Below are 21,702 nucleotides of genomic sequence, written 5' to 3'. Positions count from 1 at the left end.
ATAAACACACCTCTAAAAGAGCTCACAGGACTACAGATTAGTTTTTTTCATTTCTCACATATAAAAACCTGGTGGGAAAAGAACTTTATTCAAAGGATCTATTTGCCACCTTGGTTCATATTTTATACATCTGAATGCTACCTTTTACTTTCTCTGTAGACTTCATCTGCCAGTCAAGCAAAGTATTTTAAGACCTTCAAACCCCTAATGTACATTGTGAGAAGTTCCCAACCTGAAATTATCAAATAAATTAATTTTAACTAAATGATTTTCTTAGTTTTAGCTATAGATAGATTAGATCATATAATCTCTCCATATGTCATCCCACCAATGTACAAAGGCATTAAACTAGAGGCAGGCAGTACATAAGAGGAACTGCATTCTATTAGCAGCAAGGTATCTAAAGGATGCAGTGTTTCAGGAAACCTCCAAGAATCTAAATCAGCAGCTGTGCTGAACAGAAATCATGCTTCAAAGAAACCGTGATCATCCAAAATTTTTATTCATTTAAGCAGTATTCTTTTAAGAGGGATTCTTTCTATTCTGCTAAATACATTTTAATTTAACTGATCTATTGTTTATCAGTTCAGTTTTCAATTAACTCAGATCTTCCTGGTATAAATAGAAATTTGCTATATGGACAAATCTATCTTTTTATTGGCTTTTTTTTTTTTAACAAGACTCATTCAGTTTCTTTTACACATTTTGGTTTGGTATGTGGAAAATGAAGTCCATGAATAGGTAATGTGTTAAGTGGGCTACATTTCATTAGGCAAAATAAATTTATGCTAATAACTCAATGGTGACACTTTGTACGAGATTTTCAAAAGCACTCATCATTGGTCTAACTCTGCTCCCATTGAAGTCAATAGGCATTTTGGGGAATGAGGAAGGTGAGTTAGGTCAGCACTTGTGCTTTTGTAAGTCTCAACTAGCACACCTTTGACATGTTATGACTAGAGGGAGGAAGTGTAGCCAAAAGTATAACAAAGGTAATTCCATATGGGCTGTAGCTATTAGGCCTCCATATCATGAATGATAGGTATACATCATCTAGGGTCACTGTGAGAAGAATGCTTATCACTGGTAATTAATAAACCTGCAAATAAAAATGGGTTACGCATGCTCAACCCTGCTACCATCCTCTTAGTGGTACATAGTTTGCAAAGATAAAATGGTGTGATTCCCAAGCTAGACCCTCAATTGCTCATGTACTGCATACATGTGGGAGTGCATTTCTGCCAGAACCATTAACCAGTCACGCTTTGCACTTAGTTTAAACAGATACATTATGGATGCAGGGTGGGAGAAAGGGTTATATAAGCCCTTTCCTCTTTCCCTGCACACATATATTGGAGCAACCACACTTTGTACTCAAAACATTAGTTAGCCAACAATCTTTTATACCCATTCTAGGTAGGTTTCAGCAGCAGCAAACCCCTCATACCTTTCTGATGTTACACGGATCCTTTCGCTGTCACTGGAATTCAAGTTTTCATTCTTTTCATGAAAGTACCTCTCCACACACTGCTCCTCAAACTCATGAAGTTTCTTCAAATCCTCATCGCTCAGGTAGAGTTCTAAACAAGTAAGATGATAGCTGGTACCAAACATATTGACAGAGAAATTCATTTGTCCTACTTTTCTAAAAAAGAAAGTAACTGTTAAAATATATTTCCTTTAATTTCTTGAAACTGTGCTTATATATGGAAACTAGTGATGTGTGTACATTCCAAGCATGCATATATGTGCTTTATAGCATCTTTCTCAATCCAAAGCGAGAAAGGGCAGCTGATATAAGCCCTCTTGTATGTTGACTCATTTTATAAATAGATTTGAAAATGCACAGCCAAATAACTCATCTTAAAGATACTTTTTCTCTCCAGTATTTTCATGCACTATGTTTATATAGTTATACCTAATACCCAATACTTTCCACTATACGACTTACTTATGAGGCTCTTCTTTCATATGACTGCTCTACCTTGTCTCAAAACATTCTAAAGAGAACTTACACCAGCTATAGCAACCAGGGCTCTTTCAAACATTCAGTGTGATAAGTGGTCATGGAGTTATTTTTCACTCAATTGCTTTCAAACATTCATATGTATACAAATATTAACCAAGGGATATTGCAATACATATTTAAATGTACAACTCCAGATACATGTAACAAGCTTGGCATGCTTTGAGACTATTCTTACAGTAGACCAATAAAATATTTTTTCACAAAATTGGTCAAGTCTAAGCTACTGCTAAAACATGTAAACTATATCAAGCAATTAGTCAGTCTCCAGAGAACTTCTCTTCAGGATATTTCACTGTTTTCTTCTCCACATCTTCCAAATTCATTTTTTACCAGAAACTTCAAAGTGGATTTCAAGGCTCCAGAGATATGTTTCTTCATGTATTGGGATTCTCAGATTTGGGAACTGTAATATCTCCATTCTCACAATGTATTTGGCTAACATTTTCTTTAAAAAATAGACCTAAATTCCTTCCATTTGGTCTTCAAATTCTCTTTTGCCATTGTCTTTAGCAACTATACTGCAATGGATAGCATTTGTCAGCAGTTACCACATAGTGGTTTCTGAGATACCATAGTTTCCCACTACTTTGTGGTAACTGTGCGGAAACTGTGAAGCAATGGTTAGCAACGGTTGACATTAAAAGATTTTATTGTGTCTTTGTAATACATGGTACATCCTCTATTGGAGTATTATATTCTTCTTTGCAATGGGCTGTACTCAGTAATCTAATAGGTCCTTCCCATGATCTTTCTGCGCTTGTCTGGATGATTCCACTTACCATGCCTTTGTATATGCATTCATTTTCCACTGGGTGGCACTGTTTCCCTATGTCCTGGGTAGACAATGATCCACAGAACTTTAACTTGATGCAGAAAAAACTTGCCAAGCTGTTTTGGATATAGTTTTGGTTTGTAAGCCAATTCAAATACCTGAAATAACTATCTGAAAAAAATGTGTGAAGCCAAGTCAATAGCCTCTCTATTCAAAGAACCTTTAGGTGAGCTAAACAGCTCTCTTAGGTTTTCTGTGCCCTACAAACAAGCTACCCCATGTGCAGGGCCGGCACTATCATTTAGGCAGCCTAGGCAATCGCCTAGGGCACCAGGATTATTCAGGGGGCGGCCAGGGGGGCGGCCAGCGGCTCCGGTTGAGCCTGCGGCAGCTCCACCAGAGCCACGGACCAAAGGACCATCCAGCCGCGGGATCAGCGCGGGGGGCAGCGAAATGGCCGTGCGCCTAGGGCGCGAGAAACCCTAGCACCAGTCCTGCCCATGTGCCAGTTTACTCACTTCTGGCATGCAAATATTCCAGAGGAACATTACTACTTCAAAGGAATGATGCTGCATCCTTCCACAGCACAGGAGCTGAAACAAGGACTAGCAGTGAAGTGGTCAAACTCTGACTAGTTAATCCTGAATATGGAGTCAGTTATCAGTTCTGATCATGACTGATATCTTTAGGTATACATCTTCAGCACAGCAAGCACAGATTAGCAATAACCTGGGATGTGTTTGTGAAACACCCCATTATAAGCATAAAGAATGCATACTGCAATGCACTGTATTCCAAAAAGCATAAAGTTGTCCATTACTGTGGAGTAGAGCATCCTGGAGCTAAGCAACATCAACACTGGTGTCTAATTTAAAGAGGATATTTTGGATGTGGGCAGGAAACTACCTAGGCAGGAACTTGTTCAAGATCATGCAGGAAGTCTGTGGCTCAACTTGGTATTGAACCCAGGAGTTCTCAGTCTCAGCCCAGTGCCATATTCACTAGATTACCCTTCCGCCCTAAGTTGTTGGCAGTGACTACATTTGCAAAGCCCCAGACTTGTATTGCTGTTTGCATCTGGGGCACATTTACGTGTGGATGTGTAATGTCTTACAGACAGAGTTGCCGGCGCATGGGTTCACTGTGGTGAAACAGTCTGCAAATTGCACAGTATAGATGGGATGCTGGGAAGTTGGTGAAATAAGTACTATGTATACTGGGAATGGCAAGTAGTGTGTAGTGGCTGAAGGGGACCACTTCCAGTATGGGCCCAAGCACTGTTATTTTAATTGGCCTATGTTCTGTTTCACACCTTAATTTCCTGTGGTGATACAAATCTTATATCTCCTATCTTTTTTTTTTAATAATGTAACTGAAATATAGGCAAAAGGATGTTTTAAAAGTAGTAACCAAGTTTGGGAATCCTCTCTTAAACCTGGATCTTAAAAATGTAATGGACAGAACTGCTGACCATGATAATAATATGTTCAAGGCCACTGCATGTGGTATGTAGAGTAACAAACTTGCAATTTATTTGGTTCAGGAAATAGCAGAAATAAAATCAGGGTTTAGCAGAATGCACTTTGGAACAGCTGGTATCCATCACCCAACTCATATCCAAACAAAGCAGTGAGATGGTTATACCAGCATTGCAAAAACAGTTAAGCTATGGTGGGCTATCCTAGAGGAGGTTAGCCTCCAAGCCATGGTTCAGACAGTAAGTTTGCTGCTAATGTGTATACAATTAATAGCCACCATTATGGTCCTAGGAATATGCTGCTGAGTAACACATCTTAAAAACAAACAAAAAGAGAAAAATATGATTAAACTGAAAAAGTTGTATCTACAAAAGAAAAAAAAGTGTGGACTGTAGATTTATTCTGAGCAAGGGCGTGCAACAATGAACAAAGTATGCATTCACAGTAGCCTTGTAAATATGTAAAATATGTAGCTAGTAGAAAAGAGATAGTAGGGCAATAAGCAAGAGATAGCATACGTGCGGTGTATGAATAGCTTGTGATCTGTGTCGAGATTGTTTCCCAGAAACTAATGAACCAGTTACAGAGTTTGTGATACAATGTAGAATAGAAGGCACATGTGGCAGTTTGTTTCAGAATGTGCATATAAGCTGATTAATAATTTTATACTCTTTATGCGTGGTATACACTGTACCCATCCCCACACGAATCTTATCAGCTCAATATAGTTTGACTGTATGCTAATAAATGAACCTCTGAGGGATTTGGAGTTGAGCTGAGGTCTTGGGAAACGAGTGGATAAGATCTCAGGGGCTACCAATTGGATATGGTCCCAGAAGTCATCCTAACATACCCCTGAGTGGATAAGGTGTCAGAGGCTATCCTAACACACATGAATCAGCAGGGGGGTGGGATTCCACAGGAAGGAAAGAATAGCAGGAAGCCTTCCTGGCCCTTGAAACAGAGACAATGAACTTTGGGGTGATATGATGGAGCAAAAAGACATTTGAGTTGCCTTTCACTTGAGGGATTCAAGGGTCCAGAGCTCTTGAAAACACAGAACATTTGATCCTTCACCCAAGAGGGAACCAAATATAGGTGAGGCAAAGATTGTAACTTCCTGAAATTAATTTTTAATCTTATAAGTGTATTTTTACTTTTGTTTGCTTGTAACCCTGTCTACCTTTATTCCTTATATTTGGTATCACCTACTCCCATGTCCTTTTGTTAAATAAACTTAGTTTCATTTTACTATAAACCATTTCAATGTTGTGATTGAAATAAGAGTGTTGTCAAACTCCAGTTAAATTAGTGAGCTGTAGTGTATTGTCTCCTTAAAGGAGCAAGGAACTTAATAATGTCTGTCAATGTTCCAAGAGAGGACTGGTCAGCACTGGGAGATTCGGGAGTTGGAGTTCACTGACTATTGCCAGCAAGGAAAGGTTTGGACTGGTAGAGTCAGGGAGCTGCCACAAAAGTTATCAGTACCAAAAAATCTCACTTGCTCAGGCAAAGGGGGTAACACTGTAAGACACAGTTCTGGGAACCTTAGCAGATTGTCACACCAGCAGATGATATGGGGGAAATTCAGAACTGGGGTGGTGTTGGGCTTACTCTGCAAAAGGTAACTGGATGGTGGAAGCCAGGGTGTGACCTGCATACTTGTATGTGGGCTGTTAGAATCAGGGCTGTGAGGCACAGCAGCATAGTATTTAAGGCACCCAGAGTTGCAGGGCAGGTGGTGACACAACCCCTTTCTGGTCTGGGCTGATAGCCAAATTAGGTCTTACAGTACAAACCTCAACAAGTGTCCCTTTCACTATCAAGCCCTCTATCAAGGCTAGCAAAACATCCCTGATCGCTTAGGGATTCCTATAGGCCCCCCAGCAGAAGGCCTGGAAAACTTGCCCTTTGCTTACTTAGTCCAACATCGCCTTCCTCTTGATCCAGCTCATTTGGGGGACGATGGTGGCAGATGTGGTTTATGAGGAGGCCAATGTGGCTCAGAATGATGAAAGGTGGTGGCAGCCATGGCTTCTCATAATACGTCATGATGTAGCGGTAACGGTTGTATTTCCAGAGCTTGTTTGATATGGATTTCATATCATAATAAACATTACTGTAAAACAGAGAGGGGGAGAAAGAGAGAGCTTCATGTGAGGAACACATGATAACACAAGATGCCTGTCTCCAGATACACTGCACTATTGAAACAAAGGGCCCAATTATAAAATGAGGTAAATCAGTTTAGCAACTTTAATTTAACAAAGCAGCAGCAGGTAGAGGCAGACAACACACAAAGGCTGACATTTTCAAAGCTGCCTCACAGATTTGGACATCCAATTCCCATTAAAATTAATGGGAATTGTGCATCATACCCACTGAGGTGGCTTTGAAAATCTCAACCAGAGTGTTTCAAGTTCCTTCCTCCTTGTCAAATAATCTCAAGAATTTAACATTGCCTCAATATCTGAACTGGATTAAATGTCATAATCAGGACTAGCAGCTGGGGAAATGGGTGTAACAAAACAATGCTGCAGAATGAAAATTGTTCTTCAGTACCGGTTCCTCCACTTCCCTTTCCATGTCTCCTTCCACCGACACCCTACAGCAGACAGCAGCAGTTCAAAAGGCTTTCCTGCAAAGGGTTCTTTGGAGTCAGTATCGCTGCTAAAGTGGGCACTGAAAAAACATCCAACAGTTTATTGTACAACAACAGACCAATGCTCTGGAAAGCGACCTTCAGTCTTGAGGCACAGCTTTCATTTCAATCTATTTATAACTTCCTTTTTGCACTTGGCTCTTGAAGACCCAAAAGTGAATCATAACAACAACACCAGTTCTGTTTTTGAGAGAATAATTAGATGTACTGCTAAGTCTGTACTGAGGATAACCAATTTTTGTCCAATGAGAAAGAAACCAAACTGAAGAAATGTTGGGTTTAGCACATCGTTGCTATTGAAGATTTAAATATAGAAATAATTCACAATGTCACAGCTATATATGAAAAAGAAATCCATGCCTTGCCACAATTTCAGCACAGGAATTTCTGTTTGGGAATGGAAACAAAGATGGATGCTGATCATTCAATTGCCTTGAACTCTAATCATTCCATTTCTTCAAGTTGATTTTTTTTTAATCTATGGCTGAGAATAGATTTGAAAGAATTTCTCCACTGAAAAATTGAAACTATAGAATAAAAAAAAACTAAACTGTTTAGAAGGTTTGGATTGTTCTTCACTGTATTTCTCTTTTGCATTAACTGTCAGGAGAAACTGACCTCAGTGCAATGGAGGGCTCTCCAGGAAGCCTCTTATTAAAATTCCACCACAAAACTGGAAGAGAAATTGAGGTGATTACTCTGTCTTTGATGGCACTTCCCATCTCTGGATGCAAAGGATGCCAGATATGATTTACCCTATGATTCTTAAAAATAATTATTAAAATCTGCATTTTTTATTTAGGGTGGATTAGACTGCACCAAGATGACAGAAACCTCCACCTGTCTACAAGCACAAGTACACCCTGGAAGTTAGGGGTTTATCATAGTCTAAAGGGGGGACTTTTGTTGGCGCCTCCTGTAGAAATATCTGTAGCATAGCCACTGGTTTGGTTTTTCAACAACATATCATTGGTACCTACTTAAAGAAAGCAATCAGCAAGTTGACCATGATGATGTACTGTACAAAGAGGTATACAGCTTGGAGGAATGGCGTCAGGAAGGACCCAGGAGGGCAGTCTTCATTTAATTCACAAGCTTCACAGAAAGGAAATGAAAACCACAGTTATCACATAAATCAGCACAGCCATGGTAGGTTAATAGTTAATACGTGTTTCATTCTAGAAGGTCAGATCTCATCTGGTGTAAATCAAGGAAACCCTAGTGACTTTAGAGGATCTGTGCTATTTTATACCAACTGAGCAGTTTTCCCTTTGTTTTTAAGAAAAATCTTAGATCTCTTCAAATCACAAATCAACAAACGTTTGTTTGTTACGGGTTTTTGTGGGGGGCTGTTTGGGTAGATGGGGGGGTTGATGTTTTGAGTGTAATTCTTGCTGTGGTGAAAAGGCTCTGCAGTATTTATTCAAGATAGTCAGACTTTGGATTGACTCAATCTCCTCCAGAAATTCATTCCAAAGCAGGTTCTCCTGAATGAAAAATGCTTTGTCACTAGCTCCCACATGCTCTGTCATGGGCTTTGTGACTTCATTTCAAGGTTAAATGAGAGGCTCTAAAGCTGATTTAACAAAGATCCTAAAGGGAATATTCTCCTTTCTGATCACACATGGTATGGCCAGATAACATAAGATGCGACACTGAAACCAACATACTTTGAGGAAGTATGGACTTTATAGTTTGCCCAAGCTGTATGGCCCAAATCCAGCAAAGCACTTAAGCACATACTTAACTTTAAGCACATTAGTAGTCCCATCAAGATCACTTACCATCTATTTCTCCAGCATAGACCTCACCAAACATCATCCAATAGGGTTGGAATACAATATCTCGAGCGAGAGTCCAGGAGGGAGGCTCTTCTGGAGAAAGGATCGCCTTTCGTGATACCCCAAAACTCAGCAACACTATTGCCATCATAATCACAATATAGAACATGTTTGCTGTCTGCGTGGAAAAATGAAATACAGATAGCTGTATTAAAATAGTGATATTTATTCTGAGTGGGAGTACAAATCACAGCTTTCACATATATGTATTTAAATAATAATAAATGAAAACTAAATGAATTCTTTGCATTGGTCTTTATGGCTGAGGATGAGAGGGAGATTCCCAAACCTGAGCCATTCTTTTTAGGTGATAAATCTGAGGAACTGTCCCAGATTGAGGTGTTATTAGAGGAGGTTATGGAATAAATTGATAAACTAAACAATAATAAGTCACCAGGACCAGATGGTATTCACCCAAGAGTTCTGAAGGAATTCAAATGTGAAATTGCAGAGCTACTAACTGTGGTATATAAGCTATCATTTTAATCAGCTTCTGTACCAGATGACTGGAGGATAGCTAATGTGACACCAATTTTTTAAAAAGGCTCCAGAGGTGATCTTGGTAATTATAGGCCTGTAAGCCTGACTTTGGTACCAGGCAAACTGGTTGAAACTATAGTAAAGAACGGAATTGTTAGACACATGAGTGTACATTATTTGTTGGGGAAGAGTCAACATGGTTTTGTAAAGGGAAATCGTGCCTCACTAATTTACTAGAATTTTTGAGGGGGTCAACAAGTGTGGATAAGTGTGATCCAGTGGATATAGTGTACTTAGATTTTCAAAAAGCCTTTGACAAGGTCTCTCACGAGAGGCTCTTAAGCAAAGTAAGCTGTCATGGGATAAGAGGGAAGGTCCTCTCCTGGACCAGTGACTGGTTAAAAGATAATAAGCAAAGGATAGGAATAAATGGTCAGTTTTCAGAATGGAGAGAGGTAAATAGTTGTGTCCCCCAGGAGTCTGTACTGGGACTATTCATATTCAACATACTCAGGAACAATATGGAAAAAGGGGTAAACAGGGAAGTGGCAAAATTTGAAGATGATACAAAACTACTCAAGATAGTTAAGTCCAAAGTAGATTGTGAAGAGTTATAAAGGGATCTCACAAAACTGTGTGATGAGGCAACAAAATGGCAGATGAAATTCAGTGTTGATAAATGCAAAGTAATGCACATTGGAAAACATAATCCCAACTGTACATATAAAATGATGGGGTCTAAATTAGCTGTTACCACTCAAGACAAAGATCTCAAAGTCATTGTGGATAGTCCCCTGAAAATATCCACTCAATATGCAACAGCCGCCAAAAAGGGTAACAAAATGTTGGGAATCATTAAGAAAAGGATAGATAATAACACAGAAAATATCATATTGTCTCCATATAAATCTATGGTATGACCACATCTTGAATATTGCATGCAGATGTGGTCGGACCATCTCAAAAAAGAGATAATGGAATTGGAAAGCGTACAGAAAGGGGCAAAAAAAATTATTAGGGGTCTGGAACTGCTTCCATATGAGAAGAGATTAATAAGACAGGGACTTTTCAGTTTGGAAAAGAGATGCCTAAGACAGAATATGATAGAGGTCTATAAAATTATGACTGGTATGGAGAACAGGGTTGCCAACCCTCCAGGATTGGCCTGAAGTCTCCAGGAATTAAAAATTAATCTTTTATTAAAGATTATGTCATGTGATGAAATCTTCAAGAATACAGCCAATCAAAATTGACAACCCTAGACTGGAGAAAGTAAATAAGGAAGTGCTATTTACTCCTTCTCATAACGTAAGAACTAGGGGTCACCAAATAAAAAATTAATAGGCAGCAGGTTTAAAACAAAAGGAAATATTTCTTCACACAGCACACAATCAACCTGTGGAACTCCTTGCTAGAAGACGTTGTGAAGATCAAGCCTATAATGGGGTTAAAAAAAGAACTAGATAAATTCATGGAGGGTAGGTCCATCAATGGCTATTAGCCAGGATGGGCAGGGATGGTGTCCCTAGCCTCTGTTGCCAGAATCTGGGAATGGGCAACAGGGGATGAATCACTTGATGATTACCTGTTCTGCTCATTCCCTCTGGAGCACTTAGCATTGGCCACTGTCAGAAGACAGGATACTGGGCTAGATGGACCTTTAGTCTGACCCAATATGTGCGTTCTTATGTTTTTATGTAATATCATCATTTCTTCAGGAGAGGGAAGTCCAGGTTTTATTTCCATAAATTGGCTTGGCCTTATTATCCCCTAGAGGTGAAATTCATGCCACTTCAGAGAGCCAGTATGAGGTCTACCGATCACTCAAGTCCTTCTTAGAATGTGTAAGTGGCAGTGGCGGCTCCAGGCACCAATGCTCCAAGCACGTGCCTGGGGCAGCAAGACACCGGGGTTGAGGGGGTGGCCTGGCCATCCCTGTGAGGATGGCAGTCAGGCTGCTTTTGGTGGCATGCCTGTGGGAGTCCCCCAGTCCTGTAGATTCAGTGGCAATTCAGCAGCAGGTACGCCAAAGCAGCGTACCCACCTTTTCATTCTCTCTGTATGTGTATATATATCTCCTCAGTATATTCCATTCTATGCATCCGAAGAAGTGGGCTGTAGCCCACGAAAGCTTATGCTCAAATAAATGTGTTAGTCTCTAAGGTGCCACAAGTACTCCTGTTCTTTTTCCAAGGTACTAACTCACTGTCTGACACAGCTAGAGAGGATTTGTTTGTTTGTTTGTTTTTTCCTCACTGTTTATCAGAAAGCTCAGCTAAAATGCAGCCTTTCTCTAAGGAACCAAGAGAAAATGACTTCTGTGGATAAATTCAATTAATGAACAAATTAGCAAAAACTGTGCTCTGATCATGGACAACTTACCATCAGAAAGAGAGGCACAATTTGTTGGTAAAATACTTATGAATTATTAGTCCCGCTCTAGTCTGGCCACCGCTCCCTTTTGTGTCCATTTCTGAACTTTACTCATATTAGGTGTCATAAGAGCAAAAATGCTACCCTGCAGTCAAATACTCACCATTTTCCCAATCATCATCAGATATGGGCCTGCATGTTGATTTACAGCAAAGAAGTCAAGAAGCCGAGCATACCAAAATATTATATCCAAGCAGTAAATTAGCCTTCCTACTGTTCGAACAGGAGGGTCAGCCCAGCGTAAGCCAAAACCAGTTACAAACAGGATGATAGCTATGGAATCAGTGAAGTTCCAGTACTCATAAATCCACACCTTCACCTTTTGGCTGAACTTTCCTGGCTCTGAAATAAAGATCTAAAAAGAAAGTGGGGAAAAAAAATAACGGAGGCCAATAAAACCCTCACTCTTCAGTCCCCACCCTATCTGAACCATCAATTGGTACATGGAAATATTTGATTTATGGCAAGTTTTTACAATGAAAGTTCACAAGGTCAGTGCTCTGCAATTCCATGATTGCTGGAATTTGAAATGAAACAGCAATTATCATAGTGCTCAAGAACCCCTCTTGCCACACCAAATAGGTTCGTTCTCTCTATTGAGAAATGAATTCTACTTCTTAAGTCATTCACTGAGGAATATATTCCATAGCAGAAAAGAGTAAGCAGTATACAATTGTTAAGCATGTATATTTTTTTGTAAATAAGTATGGGGTTTGTTTGGAGGAGAAATGGTCATGACCTACAGAAACCCTTTCAAAAGCCCCACAGTCATGGAAAATACCAGCCCAACCCTGCTGACATGAAAGTAATTAATGTGTTTTAGTTTAGATCTGAAATACAAAATGAGATCTCTGTATGCAGATCCTGAAAAGGGAATGTTGGAAACTGGGAAGGTAGAGATTGAACTGTTTGCTTCTTGAACTGTAAGGGTGCCCCAAAGGGATTTTCAGCTTCATTAAGCAAATGTGTGAAGTGGAATCTTTGAAAGACCATAAATAAGACCTTTACACATTGCACGACTGAGGCCAGTTATGCACTGCTATGGAAAATCAAACTGATAAGGAGCAAATAAAAGAGATTTTGAAATGTTAGGCCCTGATCCTGAAAGAATTTACTCATATGAGTAACTTCATGTAAATGACAAATCCCATTGAAGTCAGTGGGACTACTCACATGTGTACAGCTACTTACATGAGTTTTTGCAAAGATCAGGCCCTAAGGCTGGAATAGTTCCTTGATACAATCTAGAGATACACTTCTGCACAGTCAAACATAACAAGGCCCTGAGGAATAAATCAGTTGCATGTGTAAGACATAGTGTTACTTTTCCAGTAGACCAGAACTGGTACATGGACTAAGAAATTCTCCTGTACGTCCCCTTTAATAGTCTTGACTGACATGTTTCTGAACCCACAAACAAGATGCGCCATAGCACAACTATGATGTCTGAGACACTTGGTGTTTCATACTGTGATTTTTTTTAAAATCAGATAACCATTTTGTGTCTTTTTGTCATTTTTAACCTCATATCCAGTCATGTAGCTTCCGCATCTGTTCCAGGATACGTCTACACTACCCGCCAGATAAGCGGATAGTGATCGATTTATCGGGGATCGATTTTATCATGTCTATACACGATAAAATCGATCCCCGGTCGCTCTGTCGTCGATTCCAGAACTCCACTGCGGCGAGAGACAGAAGCGGAGTTGATGGGGGAGTGGCAGCAGTCAACTCACCGCCGTCCTCATGGCCAAGTAAATTGACCTAAGATATGCCAACTTCAGCTACGCTATTTACGTAGCTGAAGTTGCATATCTTACATCGACCTACCCTGCTAGTGCAGACCTAGCCCCAGACTCCATTTTCTACTCTAGATTTGGACTTCCCTTTGAAAGCCTTAATGTCCTCTTCCTTTTTTTGCAGGGGTCACACTTCAAAAGTTTCTTTTGCTGTGAGAGATAATAGTGTTCTAGCAGAATTCTCTACTTTCACTACAAGGAATTGTCTCAAATTGGTAAAATATCTAAAGGTATCCACTATGCTTCCAACAGTAAGTAAAGCATTCCAACATAATATTAAAAATATTTATAGTACTTATTTTTATTTTATTTATATGTTTGTTTTTTGTCTGTTTAGGTAATACAGTCAGATGAAGAGAATTTTAGATTATCTGTCTCATCCCATAAAATAACATGGAAAACATGCCACTGTTTTTGTCACTAAAATCATCTGTAGCTTTGGAGTGCAGATTGTACTTATCATAGAGGATCCAATTTCAGTAATGTGTTTTTTTCACCTAACGGTATATTTGTAGATGTTTCTGTGTGTGAAGTGCCATATTGTCAATTTGGGGAGCTAAAGTCCTCTATGTTTCCACAGAACATAATGCAATATAAAGAGCTGAAGTGCAAGTTTCCTGCTCTACAATGAATACCTCATTAGCAGAAAATGTACTACATACTCATTCAGAACTTGGCTTCTAGGCTGAGACATCCACCAGGGATGTCAGTTGATTTAAGCAATCAATTGCAATACATTTTGAATTATTGCTTCATTTTTTCAAAAATCAAAATCTGTAAAAAAAATCTTTGTTTCAAATTTTGAAAAATTTCAATCGACTTTCATTTTTGTTATGTGGACTCTTCTTCACAGAGACTGAAAGGAGACCTCCAATGTATTTTGCATGCAATAGATCACCAAACAGCTGTTAATTGGTAATAACTTCCAGTCAATGCCACAATCAAAGCAGTGACCTAGAGGTACAATCCATATTCCATTATCAATTAACCAGTGGCCTAACCCAAGATTTTCAAAAATAGCTGCCTTGATTAAGGCTGTTACCTCCATATTTAGTCATCTAAATAGGTGCATTAATTTTCAAACATGCTGGGTACCTACTAGTTCCCATTAGAGCTGGTAAGGAATTTTTTGGCAACTGTTTTAATTGAAAAATGTCAAATTTGTCAAAACCAAAACTGTTGACATAACATTGGTTTTGATAAATCTCATGACTGGACAGGTGGGTTTTTTTTTAAAAAGTTTCAGAATAATTTCAATGTTTCATTGCAAGATTTTAAAACAAAAAAAATCCAATTTTCCAGTTTGAAATGACTTTTTGTATTGAAATTTAAGCTAATTAAACTGTGTATATATATATATATATATGGAGATATACCTATCTCATAGAACTGGAAGGAACCCTGAAAGGTCATTGAGTCCAGCTCCCTGCTTTCACTAGCAGGACCAAGTACTGATTTTGCCCCAGATCCCTAAGTTGCCCTCTCAAGGACTGAACTCACAATCCTGTATTTAGCAGGCCAATGCTCAAACCACTGAGCTATCCCTCCCTCACTCCCTCCCTCTAAACTGAAAAGTGATGTGGGTTTTTTTTGGTTTTTTTTTTAAAAGGTCAACATTGAAATGAAACATTTCAAAACAATCAGAATGAAACAACTGACCCAAACCAAAAAATAAATAAATAAATAAATAAATTTTTAAAAAATCAGTTTTTGGTTTGTGAAAATTTTCAAGATTTTGACTTTTTGTCCCAATTTGGGAATGTAAAAATGGTTGAATTCTCAAAAATATTTGAGGAGCAAGAAAACTATTTCCTGTCAAACTATTGTTCCCACTAGCTTAGGTGCCTAAACAGGGATTTAGGAGGCAAAGATTAGGCACCTTTTCTTGGAAACATAGTCCCTAGTTTGTAATTAGCTAGGACCACTGAAAAGTAAAGCTTATACTTTTTTCTTCTGCTAAACCCTTTGAAAAGGAATCAAAGAATCTGCATTAATTATTTATCATTTGTCCTCTAGAGATGTAGAGTAGAGAGAGTGGAAAAGGAAGAGCTCACCTCCCTGACTTTCTCAATGGCAGTGGTGAAAATGTAGATAATTACAAGCCACTCTTGCACGCTAGGCCTGGATTCCATCTTCACCAGCACAGTGTAAGTGAACAGCATGAGAAATGCCAAGTACGCCATCTGCAGAACACAAAATACACGTTCCATATGCATAGGTAGCTGTGACAAAGAAATTAGAAACTCTCTAGAAACATAGCTAAGAGGAAAACCAAGTGTGCTATATAAAGAAACAAAATTTTGTCAAATTAATGGGACACTATCAAGTGCTTGATTCTAAAAATTTCCGTCGGCCCTTCAGATTGCTATGCCCTTCTGGGGAATGTCCTCCAGAGCTTTACCATCATCATTTTTATGATCTGTATTACCGTCCCCACTTGGGAACTCCACTTGTGAACTAGGACCCCATTATAGTAGGTGTTGTACAAGCAGAACAAAAAGACAGTCCCTACCCCAAAAAGCTTAGAATCCTAGTAAAAGACAAAAGATGAGTGCAGACAGAATGATGGGGAAGTAACAAGGAAATAATTAGCTGATATTGTCTAAATAGACCAGACAGACACGGAGTGAGGGAAGGGGTGTAACACATAAGCAGAATGAACAATGTGATGGCAGCAAATGTCATGTTAGCTCTGAGAGACCAGGTTTTTTTTGGGGGGGGGGCAGGTTACGGGGGAGGAGTCAGTTAGGATGGGATCAGGTAAATGGAAGGAAAAGTGAAGAGAAAAGCATGAGGGGGACAGGGCAGAGGAGATGGGGAAGTTGAGGAGTGAAGTTGAGGTGAGGAGGCTGTGGCTATGTCTACTCTTGGAGCTGGGGATGCGATTCCAGCTCGAGAACAAGAAGACACTCACACGAGCTCTCATTGGAGCTAGCACACTAAAGAGAATAGTGTAGCTGCCATACAAACGTATGGGTTTCTTACTCAGGGCGGCTAGCCCATGCTGCCATTCACCCTGCCTGTGCTACCGGGGCTACCACAAATATTTTTTAGCACACTAACTCATATCTGTACAGGCTGGGAATCACTCCACTAGCTCCAGGTGCAGACATAGCCTGTGAGGGAGGAGAAGGGTCAGCGCAAACAGCTAATCAGCACAGAGCAAAGAAAGTCAGGAAACCATCTACTGTTTTGACTGGCATGTCCTACAGGATGGTATTTCTGGATGGCTGCTCTCTGCAGTTGTCCCCCAAGGCCACAGGTGCGGGGTAGGGTCCAACTGCCCCCAAGATCTGTGGATGGGTTGTCTCCCCTGCACAGATCTATGTCCAGGAGGGAGTTGGGGGAGGAGTGTCCCCCCACTGGGCTTGGTTTTACTCCTTCCCCTCCCTTAGTACAAGAGTCCCTGCTTTGGCTGCATCTTTAAAAAAAAATGGTCTGTGCTTTACTGCCAAAATATTCAACAGAAGACATGGTAAAAACTACTTTTCCAAGTTATATGCAGCACACATTCGAAAACCACAAAGGCTCCAATCCTGCAATTTACAATATGCAGGCAAAATGCTGCAGCTGTGCAGAACCCCACTAAAGTCAAACTAATGTTATGAGCTCATTCTGCTGGTTCTCCAGACCTAAGATTTGTACCTACAATTAATTGTGAGGGTGAAAAATGCAGACAGGAGGCACCAAGAGTGGATGCATTTCAGTGGTAGGTGAAGTGATTATTTTATATATATATATATTCCATTAAAGGTTTAACAGATGCTTGAGGCAATATTAATATCTAGTTATTCTTATTGCAATGACCAACCGTATGAAACCAGAACTTGACAATTGGGGCATTGTAGAATTCATAGACTTTTCTAGTCCTTAGAAGGCTTCCGTGCATACTGTTGATGGAAAAGGTCTGGCTTTTGTCTGGTTTCTTGGGTCCCTTTTCTGCATCATAATCCTTTTTCAAAAGGAAACAGAGTTTTAAAGTCAGACAACATGCTGTACAACAAATACAACAATTCAGCCACATTAACAGAAACATAGGGAAACTTGGAAAGGCAACTCTGCAGTAAATGCTGTGTGGTATATGCAGAAACAATTAGCATATCTCAGTCACTGAGACAGTTGCAACTGTCTTTTGCAAGAAGCAACACCAGATAATATTCTTAGCATTACACTTAACTGTGAATACACAAGGTTCTTTTGAGTTTCAAAAGGGTGGTCTTATGATTACAGCACTGGACTGGGAATCAGGAGATCTGAATCTATTCCCAGCTTTGACACAGACTTCCTCTGTGACCTTGGGCAAATCCCTAAATCACTTTGTACCTCACTTACCCAATGTGTGAAATGGGGATAGTAATAATTCCCAATCTGATAGAGATGTGGTGACTATGAACCCATTGATGTTTACAAGATATTCAGATATTATAGTGATGAGCACCACAGAACAGTTCTAAAAAAATTTGGAATATAGAGAGAGAGATAAAAACTAAAGGATTGCAAAATTATTAACCTGGGGAATTTATTATGATTTGGACAATGTGCCTGATTAAGGGAGCATGAGTGAGACAGCACTGTTCTTGCACAGATCTGGGCACATAGGCTTGTTGGTGTCTACTTTGCTACCTCCAAGGAATAGATGGGCAGAGTCCTCCACTCACTGACCAGTGCAGATGAGCAGGCACAGGAGGGAAGTCATAATTTGCTGGTGGCATTGGCCTTCAATATATTACTACCCACCACCAATCCATACAATTTTCTTAAAGTCCTAATAATGGCTTCTGCCAGTTGAAGAGGAGAAAATTGTCCCATGAGAGGATACAACTTCTAGTTTAGCAGACTGAAATATAATTTACGACGACATGTGAAAAGTGCACTTGTACTGAATCTGTTTATCCTGGAACTCTCCTGTGGCTTTTTTATATTGTTGTTCATCTCAGCTCAGATCCAGAAAATTCATAGCTAATCTTTCCAGTTTATGGAAGAAGAATGAACACTCAATACTCGATAAATGATGAAGCTAACAACAGTGCTTCTTTAGAAAGGAAAACTTCCTGTCTCATTCAAGTCAGATAACACTCACTCTACTTTGTTCCCTTTACCTGCCTGCAAAGGCTCCCGGCTGCCCATAATTATAATTGGCCTTACCTCTGAATCATAGCTGTTATCTAACCAGTAAAAGGTCTTTTTGAATTGACTTTATTATTCAGACCCTGCAGGGCACAAGTGCACCCACATTTTTCTGCCTCTTAGAAAGAAACACTTCAGAATTGGCATTGCCATGTCTGTTGTGTTTCTGAGGAAGTTCTGGAGAAATTTCTTTTATTTTAGGCAAATTGAGAGTTAATTGTGAAAGAAACATCCCAAACATTTATCTATTTTTATTGATCATAGGTGAGGCTGGGAGCACCCTTGCCTTAATAATTTCCTATAAAACACTCTTCTCAGATGCTTTTAACTTTGCCAAACTTAAACAGTTCGGGTATCTGGTTCAGGCTGGAATATTACGGAAAATTTCAGCCAAAATGGTTCAGCCATTTCCAAAAATGAGACTAGGGCAAAAAATTGCCAATGATGAAAAATTCTGGTAATCTTTTCTGTGAAGAGTTCTAGTACTCCCTTGCGTTGAAGTAGGAATTTGAAATTTGACTGGGGGTGGCCTTTGTGTCAGGGATATGCCTTTTACTGTCCCTATGAAAAGCTGCCTAAATTTGGCCAAATTATAAGTACATGCTCAGGAGAAACTTCCTAGATTTCAGCAAAAAATTCCCAGAAGATTCTGTTCACACTAGGCATGTTACACCCAGGGGATTTCCTTGCAGTTGCAGCTTTGGGCTGCTGTGAAATGTGCTGGGACAGGGCACCTAAACTAATAACAAAGAAATTATCTCTACTGTGCTGTCAATCATCCAGGCTGAGACAGTATGCAGGAAGATGTTCCCTGATTCAACCAGGCCTGCAGAGAGAGACATGGGGAGCAGCTTAGTACAAGGGGGTTGGGAGAGATTGGGACTGACCGGGCAAAGATATTTGGACTGTGAGCAGGGAAGGATATGGGGGAATGGGAACCAGTAGGTAGGTGGGAGGAGACTGAGGCTGGATGAGGTCATGTAATTCCAGCCTGTATCATAATGCATAGGCACAAAAGGACCAAATTAAGGTTGCATGGGCAACCTTAACACTGGCATTTCTAACTTTTGAGTACTTGACTTTAATAAAATTCCTCTAACATTTTTGTCTGTGTGAAATGTGTATAATTATATATATACACACACACACACACACACACACACACACACGATATATAAATAATACATACATTTATTTATCTATCTATCTATCTAGATACTTATATGGCTACTATCACCATATAAACACCATAACCATGCTCCTCACAACAATGAAAGGATTTTATCCTCACAATACTGCTGTGAGGTAAGGTAGTATTACCTCAGTATTACAGATGAGGAAGTGATGCATAAGATATATTAAGTGATTTGTCCAAAGCCACACAATAACTCTGTGCCTAAGCTGAGAATAGAATCCATGTCTCTTGAGTTCCAGTCTGGTCCTCTATCCTTCCTAATTTTTCAGGAATATATATTGTTTATAAAGTGATAGAACAGATCTTGCCAGACTTGCTTGTCCTTGTGTGGGGAGAGAGAATCTGGATGGGGGAAAATATGTGCTGTGTTGATTGTTCTTGTGGACAGATCTCTGGCCTGCTGCCTGGGTAGACTGATTTCAAATGGCTACCTTTTTAAATAGCTGGAGGATCCCATTCCCCCCTGCACCAACTACCCAGGCAGCACCTTTCATTTATTGTCCCATTTCCAGTGTGTTGAACCACCAATTCTCTGCCAGCATCCTCCCCCACACAAGCTCAAGGTTGCTGTACAATGTCGGTAAAGTCTGAAAATATCCAAACTCAATCCCAGACTGGGAAGATCCTTTGGGAAAGAAATTCCAAAACTGAAATCACCTCCCAACTCTCCTCCATTCCTTACACCCTTTACCCCATAGTCTTCTGTGTGTGTGTGCATGCCAAACTTACTTACAATGAATGGAACTGGTTGAAGAGTGAAGTCTTACTCACATTGAATAAGGGAGATGGTAATAAGCTTTCTAATCTAAGTCTTATAATCACTGTAATATTTTAAGACAAAAAGCTTTCAATGGAAAACTACCAACCCAGATGTTATCCCTGTTTTGTGAAAATAAATGCTTAAAGGTGATGCCAGACTTACCAGAGACAACTCATCTTTAATGGTGGATGGGCTCTGATCACTGTGATGCCACGTGAACTGATGAAAGTCCTGGAGTTGTGGCACATGGGACATTTCTGCCTTGCTTTTAAACTCCAGCATCAAGATAGTGGGAGGCAGAAGAATACTTAGAATGACCTAAAAGAGAAACACGTCTGAGCAGCTGCATTCAGCATGCATGCTGTCTTTAATGTGGGTCTGCATTAGATTAGGACAAAAACTAGCTACATGTAAGGAGAAAGTATGCTTCAGCAAAATTTTTCTCTGTGGGTTTAGATGAGGCACAAGTCAGTGAGTTTACCTTAAACCAGGAGTTCTTCCGCATCTTCAGGCGTCCCATCCACATATCAGTTAGTAACATCTGTGTGCAAGTGTGAGACACAAAGGGCCGCAGCCCCACTGACACGGCCAGTTTCAGGCAAGTTGAGTTGCTCCAATTTTTCAGCTCAGAGGTCAGTAGCTTCATGGCCATCTGCTCATTCTGTTTGAACGCATTATCCAGCACATCTAGGGCAAGCTGCCCAAATTCACTAGGACAGACAGAGAAAAAAGAAATCACCATTTTACAGTATGGAGGAACAATCACAACTGAAAATGATCATGAGGTCACCTCTCTGGTTCAAAAGCTTCTTTCGATGTGGTAAGATATGAAATTGTATTAACTATAACATCCCCATCTCTTCACGCTGTCTCAGCATTGTACCCAGAGGAAAAATAATTCAGGCAATAAATCTAAATCTCTCCTCCTAATCTCAGGTTTTACTCTACCTTCCTGATCCTTGATCTTTAATTAGCCTCATTGTGTGGTTTCACACACATGCCATATATTTCAGCCTATTATTTCATTCAGTAATGCGCTTGCCAACATGGTACACAGGCACTGTGCTCTTACTGCGTAAGCAGCCTCACACTGAGTCAGATCCTAAGCACCTCTCAATGGGAGTTG

General features: G+C 39.8%; 1 protein-coding gene across 2 annotated transcripts in view; it reads right to left on the bottom strand.

Moving 5' to 3' along the window:
- The window catches only part of TRPM6 (transient receptor potential cation channel subfamily M member 6), an 82,756-nt gene that overhangs the window by 34,890 nt on the left and 26,164 nt on the right, over nt 1-21,702 (bottom strand). The window contains exons 12-20 of one of the 2 annotated variants that reach the window (XM_030567350.1): nt 21,058-21,286; nt 20,739-20,894; nt 17,306-17,446; nt 15,549-15,677; nt 11,799-12,050; nt 8,726-8,900; nt 7,922-8,036; nt 6,199-6,398; nt 1,448-1,580 (exon numbers count right to left, since the gene is read on the bottom strand). In XM_030567350.1, coding sequence (XP_030423210.1) covers nt 1,448-1,580; nt 6,199-6,398; nt 7,922-8,036; nt 8,726-8,900; nt 11,799-12,050; nt 15,549-15,677; nt 17,306-17,446; nt 20,739-20,894; nt 21,058-21,286 — 1,530 coding nt within the window. The remainder of the gene's footprint in view (nt 1-1,447; nt 1,581-6,198; nt 6,399-7,921; nt 8,037-8,725; nt 8,901-11,798; nt 12,051-15,548; nt 15,678-17,305; nt 17,447-20,738; nt 20,895-21,057; nt 21,287-21,702) is intronic. The other variant, XM_030567351.1, reaches the window with a different exon arrangement.

This window comes from Gopherus evgoodei, chromosome 6, assembly GCF_007399415.2.
Source record: "Gopherus evgoodei ecotype Sinaloan lineage chromosome 6, rGopEvg1_v1.p, whole genome shotgun sequence".
Taxonomy (NCBI): Eukaryota; Metazoa; Chordata; order Testudines; family Testudinidae; genus Gopherus; species Gopherus evgoodei.
Note: the sequence above shows the minus strand (reverse complement) of the source record. Positions and strands in the feature narration are given on the sequence as shown.